The 13,141-nt window shown below is 37.4% G+C and overlaps 1 protein-coding gene across 2 annotated transcripts; it reads right to left on the bottom strand.

Moving 5' to 3' along the window:
- Positions 1 to 1,422: 1,422 nt before the first annotated feature.
- Rad51ap2 (RAD51 associated protein 2) lies at positions 1,423 to 8,597 on the bottom strand. Of its 2 annotated transcripts, XM_057766377.1 has the most exons (4): positions 7,358 to 8,597; positions 5,501 to 7,000; positions 4,824 to 4,907; positions 1,423 to 1,541 (listed from the first exon to the last, which is right to left on the bottom strand). In XM_057766377.1, the coding sequence occupies exons 1-4, from the start codon at positions 8,595 to 8,597 to the stop codon at positions 1,423 to 1,425; spliced, it is 2,943 nt and encodes a 980-aa protein (XP_057622360.1). The 2 variants fall into 2 exon arrangements, with proteins under 2 accessions (XP_057622360.1, XP_057621630.1); XM_057765647.1 differs by having other exon boundaries at positions 5,501 to 8,597.
- Positions 8,598 to 13,141: the final 4,544 nt, after the last annotated feature.

Genomic DNA, 13,141 nt, shown 5'->3' with positions numbered 1-13,141 from the left:
AAGAAAAAAAGCTTTCACTTAAAGCAGCGAGTGGGTGGAGGGATTTCAAGCAGGACGTTCAAGTTGGAAAGTGTTCAGTGGAGGAAGGAATAGAGCCAAAGTTGAGGTTGGATTTTGTGGGTCTGAGAACATTTACTGGTGATCATCTAATCCAGCCACATTTGTATTCTGAATTGATGCATTTCAGCTTAGTTTTGGATGTATTTGCAAAATGTACTGAGTGAAGTAACCCTGGCTTTGTTTGCTGTTTTTGCGTTTTCTTGATGCTTCTTTCTTTCCTTGCCGTTTTTCTAAATATGTCAATGTTATTTACTTGTCTAGCATTTTTAAATTTTGCTTTATTCTATTGATAGTTACTTTGAAAATATGTGTATTCTTTATTTCTCTACAAATTTCAAGGACAGGAAGGAAGCTACAGCTCAGGGCAGTATTCTGAAGGCAAGAGAGTCAAGAGTTCAAGGTCAGCAGCAGCAGCTGCAGAGGGAGTTTGATAGCAGCCTGAATTACAAGATATCCTATCTGAAGGAAGAGAAGCACAGGAGGGAGGGAGGAAAAGAACGAGGGAAGAAGGGAGGGAGAGAGGGAGGAAGGGCAGACCCTATACACCTGACAAAATGGAGAGTAGGTTAGAATACTGGTTCATTACCTTTTTTTTTGTTTTTGTTTTTTGTTTTTTTGTTTTTTTTTTATTAAATTAATTTATTTAATTATTAAAGATTTCTGCCTCTTCCCCGCCACCACCTCCCATTCCCTCCCCCTCCCCCAATCAAGTCTTCCTTCCTCCTCAGCCCAAAGAGCAAGCAGGTTTCTCTGCCCTGTGGGAGGTCCAAGGACCACCCACCTCCATCCAGGTCTATTAAGGTGAGCATCCAAACTACCTGGGCTCCCACAAAGCCATTACGTGCAATAGGATCAAGAACCCATTGCCATTGTTCTTCAGTTCTCAGTAGTCCTCATTGTCCATTATGTTCAGCGAGACCGGTTTTGTCCCATGCTTTTTCAGACCCCGGCCAGCTGGCCTTGGTGAGTTCCCGATAGAACATTCCCATTGCCTCAGTGTGTGGGTGCACCCATCGCAGTCCTGAGTTCCACCTTTTTATAAGCCACAGATCATTCCAAAAAGTAGAAGTTATAGATTTTTCTTTATAAAATTTATGAAAATTAAGATGCTGAAATGGTTTATAAGATCATGAAAATAATTTAATGTGTATAATAATCATGAGACAGGAAAATATCATTGAAAGTTTTCTTTTAATGCTAATAAAATAATCTACACACAAAAGAACCTCTCTACATTTTATAAAGAAAGTACAAAATCTGCAAGCTGAAGAAAACACTTTCTACAAAGCAAGAAATAAAACATTCCTAGACACGCTGAGCTGTTAAAGCCCAGAAGTTTCTTCTGAGTCCTTAACAGCCCATTCATTTCAGATAAGGATGGAGCTGTTTCAGCCTAGCTCTTCTTGACAAGCCAACTCTAATTGGACGGTTGCACGTCTTAAGAGGCTGTACTCTGGAAATGCCATGTGACAAATGACTGCCTGCAAAGATGACAACATAATTTACTGAAAAAAGCAAAAATTACCAATATGTTTAAAAGTCCTTATTCTAATCATGATACTAGCCACATTTACTAGGGATTTACACACCATTCACTAGTGCATTAGTGCACTTCATCCTATTATATCCAGTTCTATAACATGGGAAGGTAAGTACAGGAAGACTAAGAAGCCCGTCCATATATATAACACTTACCTAAGATCAGTATTCCAGTCAGGAACTCTGACACAAGAACAATAAACTCAAAAACTAATTAAGATTTTAGCCAACTTGATACTGTGCTTTATGAGTGTCATTTTCAATTAGAAGCTAAGCAATTCTGTTGTTAGTAGTTATATTTGTTTTCTAATAGAGATTTTTTAATAGAATACAAGTGTAATTACAACTATGGATTACTCTGATTTTTAGTTTTATTTAACATAACACTATATCATTTTCTAAGAAATCTGAATGTTTCACAGAGCTCTTTTTCTCTTAAGATCACTTAACTTACACACGTAGATATGATGCATTACCTTTCAGAAGTTTTATTCCCATATAAACTATATAGTACATTTGTAAGACTCAAATATAAATTGGGCTTTAGTAAATTAGTATGATTTTAATACTCCATTATACTAAAAACACTGTCATCAACCCATTCATGACATTTGATAAACCTATTTTGTTAAATCTAACAAAAGCTAAGCATCATAATTTCAAAGCTGAGCAAATCAAATATACCTATGTAAACACTTATGAAACAGAATCCTAATTTAAAGCTCATATTAATAAGGTAAGAAAACAAGTAAACACTCCAAAAAGCTGCATACCATTTTATACTCAATTTACCATTAAAAATATAAATTTAATGATAAGCAAAAATATTATTACTAGACTTTTTATAAACTTTTAAACTTACTGGGATGCCCAAATCAGACAAAATTATTGGGTCATGATGATATACTATATTTGGTTATATATTAGAAAGTTTTAGAAATTTTGCATAAAATGAATTTTTCATTAAAAGATTATTTCAGAACAAAGCCAAAATTAGTAATATATTTCTTTTTCAAAGTATGCCTTTCCCTTTCACATTTAATGTAACAGTGATTTATGGTAATTTTGCAATGGATGGACAGTGGCTACATTAATTTCCATCAGTAGTAGGTCCTTTGTACAATGATGACCTGTTTCATTAAGCTATGATGTTGGTAATACATCCCTTTGAAGAATAAAACATGATCCTTTTCTTATTGCTATATTTTTTGACTAATTTATTATTAACCTTTTAAAAAATATAAACATTCCAGAATACTGTGAGAAATTGTTCTTAAAAGTCAGTATTTTAAAACATGTCATAAAGCCTGGTGGTGGTAGCACACTCCTTTGATTCCAGCACTTGGGAGGCAGAGGCAGGTGAATTTCTGAATTCCAGGCCATCCTGGTCTACAGAATGAGTTCCAGGTCAGCCTGGTCTACAGAGTGAGTTCCAGGACAGTCAAGGCTGCACAGGTGTGGTCAACATCCTAGCAAACATCTGCCTCTGCAGCTCTAGGAGAGTGTTCGAAATTCAGAATCTCAGAGCTTGGTTACAGTTGAAACACAATCCTATAACACAATCTTCAGAAGATTCACAAACACATTAAAGTCAGAACAACACTGGCCTAAACGACATATAAAATACCTGGTGAAGCTGGCCAGTGGTGGAACACGCCTTTAATCCCAGCATTCGGGAGGCAGAGGCAGGCGGTTCTCTGTGAGTTCAAAGCCAGCCTGGTCTACAAGAGCTAGTTCCAGAACAGGCTCCAAAGCTACAGAGAAACCCTGTCTAGAAAAAAAAAAACAAATTAAAAAAACACCTGGTGAACTGGCAGTTGCCATATAACATGCAACAATGTGGATGTGTGTTCCTGACCTCTTTGTATTCTACATCAAATTAGGTTCCTAAATCCAAATGTTCCCTGTCTTTCTAGGAAGAAGCAGACTGTATTCTGACCAATATGGCTCTTTATACTCATTGATTATCAGTCCCCCGGTGATCACGAGTTTTCAGGGGAGAAGAGACTGCCTCTATACTTTTGATCTGTCGGGCATCAGCTAATTTCTAAGATCAATTAACCAAAGATTGAGACAAAAGGAAAGACAAAATGAAGGAGCTGGAGATAGCATTTTTCTGATGATGTAAAGACATAAAAATATATATGAGAAATGGTGCCTCACTGAACGCATTTGCGTAAATATATTTTCCTTGCAATGTAGCCTTTTTGGATTTAATATTGTCATGTAAATGTATTACAAGACTAACTTCACCTTGTTCCCTAATTTCAATCCTATCCTTGTCTAAACTCATTGGTACAAGTTAGAATAAATACTACTCCTATTTTTGTTTTATTCTGATACTGAAAAAATCTTAGGTGTTATTGGGAATTGTTTTATTTTTCTTTGGTTGTTTTCTTTAATAGCAATTAAAAATAAAATTATAATAGCTATATTCAAAAATCATGTCAACACCTAAAAATAATTGCTATAATATTGGTTTCTGACCTCAAACATATACCAGAGTCTCTTGTCAATGTCCCCGTAGTGCTGGGATTAAAGCATGATCCATAATACTCATATCAGTATTAGTAAATTATTTATATTCATAAAATATCTACTTGGAGGCTCTATAAAGGTATAAAATATGAAGCAGTGGTTCTCAATCTTCCTAATGCTGCAAGCTTGCCCTTAACACAGTTCATCATGTTGTGACTCTCAACCATAAAATTATTTCATTGCTACTTCATAACTCTAATTTTGCTTCTGTAATGAATCATAATATAGATATCTGATATGCAGGGTATCTTATGTGGAAGTCCTGTGAAAGGATCCATTCAATTCCCAAAGGAGTCACAATACACAGGTTGGGAACCAATGGTATAGAGCATAATTTGGAGTGGCATTTCAAGAATGGTGATCCACCTGGGATGGATTCTCTTTGGTTTAGTATTTTGTCAACTAATAGTACATATGTAATGAGTCTCACATTTAAAACACATCTTATCACTTAGACTTAGTAGTGTATTGTCATACACTACTGCAAATATTAGTACGTAATTTCAGAGGGCATTTCCAGTATTATTTTAATTTTTAACCAGTTTCTAAATTGAAATTAGTAACATCACTATTTTTAAAGTATAAAATTTTGTACTTGTTTTCTATCAACCAAAGTATTTTCATCATGCTAAGACAATATAACAACCATCTTAAAACATATTCTAAAAAATAACAGAAGATCTTACCTCCCTTCAATAAATAATCATTCTTTTCTTTTTTACATTCCTCAGCAGAAAAGGCAGGACTTTTGTGGAAAGGTTTCTTATAATCTGAAAATAAAGACTAACATATTATGGCCCAAGCTAACTTTTATGTCACTTCAGTGACTAGCTGGTTATAGCCCTTTCTAGAGAAAGTAACTTTGCTCTACAAATGTTAACAATATTGGCAAACTGTTTTTATAAATACTGACTTCAATTGGCTCCAAATATTTAGAAAAATTTAGTAGGAGTTTAGAGCTTTTTTTAAAATTTAAGTGACTTGTTTTTTTCTTTTTTTTTTCTTTTTTTATTATTTATTTATTTATTTATTGGTTTTTCGAGACAGGATTTCTCTGTGGTTTTGGAGCCTGTCCTGGAACTAGCTCTTGTAGATCAGGCTGGTCTCAAAGTCACAGAGATGCGCCTGCCTCTGCCACCCGAGTGCTCGGATTAAAGGCGTGCGCCACCACCGCCCGGCTGTGACTTGTTTTTTTCAACTTCAGTTTATTGTCTAACATTTTAATGGGTCTCTGTTGGAAATAACATACATTCATGAAGCCTCTTCTATTTTATTTGTTGCCAAAAATTATATATTTTCCTTACACAAGAAAAAAACACTAACTTTTTATCATCAGTAAGAAATTTTAAAATAAATAGCATACCTTCCTCAGGAGTAGAATGGAGGGATTCTTCCTCTGATCGTGGACAGCAATATTCATTTGGAACTGCCTGTCCCCCATGAGTAGGGATTGCTTTCCAATTAAATAAACGTTGGTGTCTTTTATGCATGTTGGAGCCTGCTTTCAAATCAAGGGGCAAAGCAGGTGCATTTCTTTTGTTGGTTTCAACCATTTCCAAATCTTTTTCTATCTCCATTCTTGCCTCCTTAACATCATTACTTTCTCCAAAGTAATTTTCTTTCCTATTGTTTGCTTCTGCTGTACTTGGAATTTCATTTTCTTTACTAATTTCATGAAACATACGAAGCTCTTCAAGTACTAAATCAAATTTACTCTTCATCTCGAAATCCTTTGCTATTGGCAGAGTTTCTGTTGGTAAACATGGATCAGCTAAGCCCTGAAAACATTCATTGTTCTCTCCACTTGAATCACTTTCAAACTGATGATCAGCATATAATGTAGAGTCATTCTCTGGATGAAAACGTGCTGAATTAGCTAACTCGCCTTCTTGCAAAATGTCTCCAGTCTCTTTTGTGTTAGCTCCACTATTTTGATTAGCAGATATAATTTCTCTCACATTTATGTCCTTACTCACTCGTGAAGCTACCTGCACTGAAGACTCGCTTTCGATTGGGGGAGGATTATCCTCTTTTTTCTCTATGCCGATAGCTTTATGAACTTGGAAACTACTTGAACTTTCTGTGATCTTGACATATTTCTTCAAAATAAAATCATATATTTTCCATTCTATGTCATCTAGCAAGTTCTCCAAGTTGGACTTCTGAGTTATCATCATAGCATTTATCTGATCACTATGTATTTTATTTTCGTTTAGCAATGTGCTCAGTTGCCTAGCATTAAAAATATGTTCAAATACGAACTGAAAAATAGAATGAGGTGTCTTTTGCTTCTGCTTCTTTTCAATATCTAAATCTTGATTGGACATACCACTTTCATAGTATTTTTCACTAGTATGTCCACAGTTATTCTGTATAAATAGCATATCAGATTTCACATGTGTGCTAGCAATACCAAAACTATAGTAAGCCCAATTCTCCACATTTAGGAATTGCTCAGAACAACTTGCATTCTCATAACTAGGCTCTTTTGACAAAGAAAGTCCTTCCGTGTCCTCAAAATCCAGTAAAAGAGGAACATTTTCATGTGGTTTGTAAATTGGAAACCTTTTAGTTGCTATACTAAGAGAGATGATGCTGTGTTTCTGAGCCCCTTCAAGAACATGCTCCATTTTAAATAGCTTTCTTTTCTTTGCCATAGATTTTGTGTTGTTTACTAATGGTCTTGAAGAAATGAAAATCCTTGTTAGATATACAACATGACTTTCCTTTATAATATTTTTCAAATAATTCAAATGCACTAAGCATTTGAAGATGTAACCCTCTTCTGAGTCATCTCCATTTCTTATGAAAGAAACAAAGTGATTGAGCAAAGAAACTATATTTGTTTTCAGAATGATATTATAGAGTTCTGAAATGTTATTTTGCAAGAATTTGCTCAAAATGCCAATCTTTTGTATATCAATCTGCTTTTCACATGTCAACATTTGATGGCAGGTCAAAGTACTACCATCTTTATTTCTAGATATGTATTTCTGCATAGTATAGTGCTTCAGCTGTAGTATATTGGCATTTTCATCTTTACCATTAAACCAAACAATCTTTATTAAATTGGGGGAAGTACCCAGAGTTCCTATCACTGGAGTACTTGACTGTGGTTCATGCACATCCCTAACTTTTGCATTGTGATAGTCTCCCTTGTTTAAAAGGTCAGTCTCTAGTAACTGTGCCAAATTTGAATTTTCTGTAAGTTTTTTCACAGTTCCACAGATAACCCTAAAATTTTTCTTTATCCAAGAATTTTGTCTCTTCCTTTTCAAAATAGCTCTGTTAGAGTCCCAGCTTTGAGATTCTTCTTGTGTGGTAGGTAGGTAGCAGTCTAGATTCCTTTCTGTTCCCTCCCAGTTAGCATCTTTTAGTGTTAGTGTGGAATTCTTGCTGGAGTATCTTACATCACCCTCGATACTACTACGGTGACAGCAGTTTAAACTGATCAAGTCTATTTCCCCTTCAACAGGGAGTGACTGCTGTTGACTTTCATAATAGCCACAAAAATCATTTTCCACAAATACAATTTTTTTATCATCCTGAAACTTTTGTTTCTTAGCATCAGGTCTATTTTGGGACCAGAAAATGTTTGTGAAATCTCTAGCATATGCCACAACTTTGTCATTCTTTTTCTTTGCTATTTCCTTTAAATAGACAAAGGACATGTTGCTATTTAAATCCCTTGGGAACTCAGGGGAAATTATTGTGATGTTATCTCTAAAATAACCTGGTTTGGCGCTTCCCAAGCAGGCCTGGTTTTGAAGTCTTGGTATTTTTAGTGTAGATGATGAAATGTTTTCTTTTTTCTCTGAGGTTATGACACTGACAACTTTACATCTGTCCTTAATGTCATATAATGTTGGCTTAGTTTCCTCAGAAAATGTAACATCTAGAAATGGGCTTCCTGGCTGTCTCACAGAATTCTTTTCTTTCAGAGTAGTTCCCTTCCCTGGGGCAGGAAGTTCTTCAGGCTCAGGTTTGACTCTTTGGATACCGGGCTTGGAGGTGTTGGGTAGAACGGGACTCATTTCTGCTGGGTCATCATGGCGCACACCTAGAGCCTCCCTAACCTCCTGCAGCCCCGGTTCCTGAGACTTTTCTGGAGCCCTCGAACAACCTGTTCTTCCTGAGACTCCAGACTGCCAACAGCTCTGCGTCTGGAACGTTCTGTCCTGCCACCCCGGGCCACACTGCTGCCTCCCGCCGCCTGAGCTGCCCGGGTTCTTTGGAATGAGGAACGCTGGGAAGGGTCTGGGCGACCACTCCCAGACTTTTTCTACCTCAGACAAGCGAGGCACCACAAGCAGCGGCCACGCCGCCGCCGAGACGCCGGCAGGCTCCTCCAGACGAGGCCGCTTGCTGCTGGGTGGCGTCGCAGCGGGGTCCTCGGGAGGCCGTGTGGAGGGGACAGGCCGGGCAGGGCCTGCAGGCCACGCGGGGCGCGACAGTGACATGTCCGCTACCACCGCCGGCACCTGCTCAGGTCCCGCCGCGCTTCAGCCCCTTTAAAGGACCGGAGCGGATCAGCCCCGCCCCCTGTCCCACCCCTGCCCCGCCCCCGAGGCCACATTTAGGCAGTCTACGGCGGTCTCGCCACACCCTGGCCACGCCCCCGACACGCCCCGCCACGCCCCCTCTGGGCTCCGCCCCCACCGTGTCTGTCGAAGCCCAGAGCGCTCGGGACCGTTACACCCTCTATTTTTAGCGCCTTTGAGAAGCTGTTCTACCTGTTTTCCGCCTTCTCTGCGGTAGAATTGAGGGGGCGGGGGAGGGGCGATCAGAATCTGCCTCTGTTTAAAGTGTTGTGAGAGCCGCCTTACTTTTCTCTAGTTCGAAAACGGGTGTTCTCTGAAGCAGTTTCTCAGTTTTTTTTCAGGAGGCTTGTCTCATGAAATCCCACGACACCGTCAACGCCAAACCAACAATCCTTATATCTGGAAATATTTTTTTCCGAAAAAAATCACAGTTATACTTAAAATCAAATTTCCCACTGTATTAAAATGAAAATAGATATCTGTGGAGAAGGCTCTGGTACTTAACAGTCTCAATATGTTGAGGAAATGGAAGGAATTTAGAACCTAGAAAATTATTTTCTCTTTAATTAAAACCAAGACTTTCCACGAGTATGGCAGAATTTGCTACCCAAATGTTGTGGAAATGTTTACTTAGAAATAAAAATCACATGTTTGACGTTCACTTAGTGTAAATACAATAATCAGGTAGTGACTCGTATTTAATAATGAATTTTAAATTCTATTTTATTTTCCCCTTGCATTAAGAAACTTCTTTATGATTTATAGTCAGTGACAAATTTTGTAAATCCTGAAATTATAAAGAAGAAAATGATCTTCAAAGCATTTACTTATATACATGCTTATTAAGCAAATGTAATTACTGTCAGGTGAACATAAACCTCAATCCTCTTGATGATCATTTCAATGTTAGAATGCTGTATGTTCCATTTAAAAACTGTGAGTACTACAGTAACGCATCACGGGAAACTGGTTTCAGAACTCTCGGGGTACATATGGAAATATGAAATTGGTGCACTGATTGCAGCAATAAAATATTCATCTACTCCAAGTCTCACAAATGCTTGCAGAAGTATTGTTATTCCCGTCCTAGATGTCTGACTTTACTGATAAATTCTTTCAGACACGTTTACTCAAAGTCGTAAAAAAAATCTTTAACAGACCAACCTCATCAACACGCTACAAATCATGCATCAGTGTGCTCTCCGTGTGCAACTTCTGTATGTCTTTCTTCTTCTTCTTCTTCTTCTTCTTCTTCTTCTTCTTCTTCTTCTTCTTCTTCTTCTTCTTCTTCTTCTTCTTCTTCTTCTTCCTCCTCCTCCTCCTCCTCCTCCTCCTCCTCTCCTCCTCCTCCTTCTATTGGTTCTATTGAGCTATACATTTTTCTCTGCTCTCCTCCCCTTCTACCCTCTCCCAAGTTACTCAGGAGATCTTGTCTTTTTCTATTTCCCATGCAGATTAGATCCATGTATGTCTCTCTTAGGGTCATCATTGTTGTTTAGGTTCTCTGGGATTGTGATTTGTAAGCTGGTTTTCTCTTCTTTATGTCTAAAGCTACTTATGAGTAAGTACATATGATAATTGTCTTTCAGGATCTGGGTTACCTCATTCATTATGATGTTTTCTAGATCCATCCATTTACCTGCAAATTTCAAGATGTCATTATTTTTTTCCTCAGTGTACTCCATTGTGTAAATGGACCACATTTTCCTTATCTATCTTCAGTCAAAGAGCATTTAGGTTGTTTCCAGGTTCTGGCTATGACAAAGCTGCTATGAACATAACTGAGTACGCGTCCTTGTGGAACGAGTGAACACCCTTTGGATATATACCCAAAAGTGGTATTGCTGGGTCTTGAGGAAGGTTGTTTTTTAATTTCTGAGAAATTGTCACACTGAAATTCAAAGGGGCTGTACCAGCTTGCATTCCCACCAGCAATGCAGAAGTCTTCCCTTTTCCCCACAACCTCTTCAGCATAAGTTGTCATCACTTTTTGATCTTGGCCATTCTCACAGGTGTAAAATAGAATCTCAGAGATGTTTTGATTTGCATTTCTCTGATGGCTAAGGATGCTGAACATTTCCTTAAGTGTCTTTCAGCCAATTTAGATTCCTCTGTTGAGAATTCTTTGTTTAGGTCTGTATTCCTTATTTCTTTCTTTTTTTTTTTTATTTGTTCTTTTGATGACCAATTTCTTGAGTTCTTTGTATATTTTGGAGATCAGACCTCTGTCCCATGTTGGGTTGGTGAAAATCTTTTCCCATTCTGTAGGTTGCCAGATTGTCTTGTTGACAATGTCCTTTGCTTTACATAAGTTTCTCAGTTTCAGAAGGTCCCATTTATTAATTGTATCTCTCAATATCTGTGCTACTGGGGTTATATTTAGGAAGTACTCTCCTGTGCCAATGCATTCAAGTGTCTTTCCCACTTTCTCTTCTAACAACAGATACGAAGGAAATCCAAAGAATCGTTAGATCATATTTCGAAAATCTGTACTCCACAAAATTGGAAAACTTAAAGGAAATGGAGAACTTTCTGGATAAATATCACTTACCAAAATTAAGTCAAGATCAGATAAGCAAATTAAATAGACCTATAACTGCTAAAGAAATAGAAACAGTCATCAAAAGTCTCCCAACCGCCCCCCCAAAAAAAGCCCAAGACCAGATGATTTCAGCTCAGAATTTTCAAAGAAGAACTGATACCAATACTCCTCAAATTGTTCCACATGATAGAAACAGAAGAAACATTGCCAAACTCTTTTTATGAGGCTACAATTACACTGATACCCAAACCACATAAAGGCATTACTAAGGAAGAGAATTACAGACTAATCTCACTCATGAACATTTGTTGGAAAAGGCCTCTTGGCCCATTAGCTCCAGCTTCTTATTGGCTAATCTCTTACATAATAATTTAAACCATCTCCATTAATCTGTGTATCACCATATGACTGTGATTTACTAGATAAAGTTCCCAGTGTCTGCCTCTGGCTGTGGCTCCATGGCTTCTCCTGACTCCGCCCTCTTTCTCCCAGCACACAGCCTAGCTTTTCCCACCTAGTTCTGTTCTGCCCTTGCCATAGGCTCAAAACAGTTCTTTATTCATTTACCAATAAAAGCAACACATAGACAGAAGGAGTTCCTACACCAAACACTGATGCAAAAATACTCAAGAAAATGCTGGCAAATTGATTCCAAGAACACATCAGAAACATCATCCACCATGACCAAGTCAGCTTCATTCCAGAGATGCAGGGATGGTTCAACATATGAAAATCTGTCAATGTAATCCACAAAATGAACAAACTGAAAAATCAAATCACATGATCATCTCATTAGATGTTGATCCCTACATGATAAAGGTCTTGGAGAAAGCAGGGATACAAGGAATATACCTAAACATAATGCAGCAAGCCAACAGCCAACATCAAACTAAATAGAGAGAAACTCCCAGAGATTCCACTGAAATCAAGAACAAGACAAGGTTATCCACTCTCTCCATATCTATTCAATATAATACTTGAGATCCTAGCTAGAGCAATAAGACAACAAAAGGAGATCAAGAGGATACAAATTGGAAAAGAAGTCAAACTGTCACTGTTTGCTGATGATATGATAGTTTACATAAGCGACCCCAAAAATTCTACCAAAGAACTTCTACAACTCATAAACACTTTCAGTAATGTAGCAGAATACAAGATTAACTCAAAAAAAAATTAGTAGCCCTCTTATACACAGATGATAAATGGGCTGAGAAAGAAATTAGAGAAACATCACACTTTGCAATAGCCACAAATAGCATAAAATATGTCGGAGTAACTCTAACAAAACAAGTAGAAGACCCATATGACAAGAATTTTAAACCTTTGAAGAAAGGAATAAGACACCAGAAAGTGGAAAGATCTACCATGTTCTTGAGAAGGTAGAATTAGCATAGTAAAAATGGCAATCTACAAATTCAATGCAATGCCCAGCAAAATCCCAGCAAAATTCTTCACAGATTTCGAAAGAACAATACTCAACTTTATATGAAAAAGCAAAAAAAAAAAAAAAAACCAGTATAGCCAAAACTATCTTGTACAATAAAGGAACTTCTGATGACATCACAGTCCCTGACTTCAAACTCTACTACAGAGCTATAGTACTGAAAACAGCCTGGTATTGACATAAAAACAGACAGGAGGACCAATGGAACTGAATCAAAGACCCAGATATTAATCCACACACCTACAGATATCTGATTTTTTATAAAGAAGCAAAAAATTTAAAATGAAAAAAGCATATTTAACAAATGGTGCCTACATAGCTGGATATCGACATGCAGAAGAATGAAAATAGATCCATATCCGTCACCATGAACAAAACTCAAGTCCATACGGATCAAAGACCTCAACATAAAGCCAGTCATACTGAACCTCATAGAAGAGAAAGTGGGAAGTACACTTGAACACTCTGTATGTCTTA

Source organism: Chionomys nivalis, chromosome 1 (genome assembly GCF_950005125.1).
Source record: "Chionomys nivalis chromosome 1, mChiNiv1.1, whole genome shotgun sequence".
Taxonomy (NCBI): Eukaryota; Metazoa; Chordata; class Mammalia; order Rodentia; family Cricetidae; genus Chionomys; species Chionomys nivalis.
Note: the sequence above shows the minus strand (reverse complement) of the source record. Positions and strands in the feature narration are given on the sequence as shown.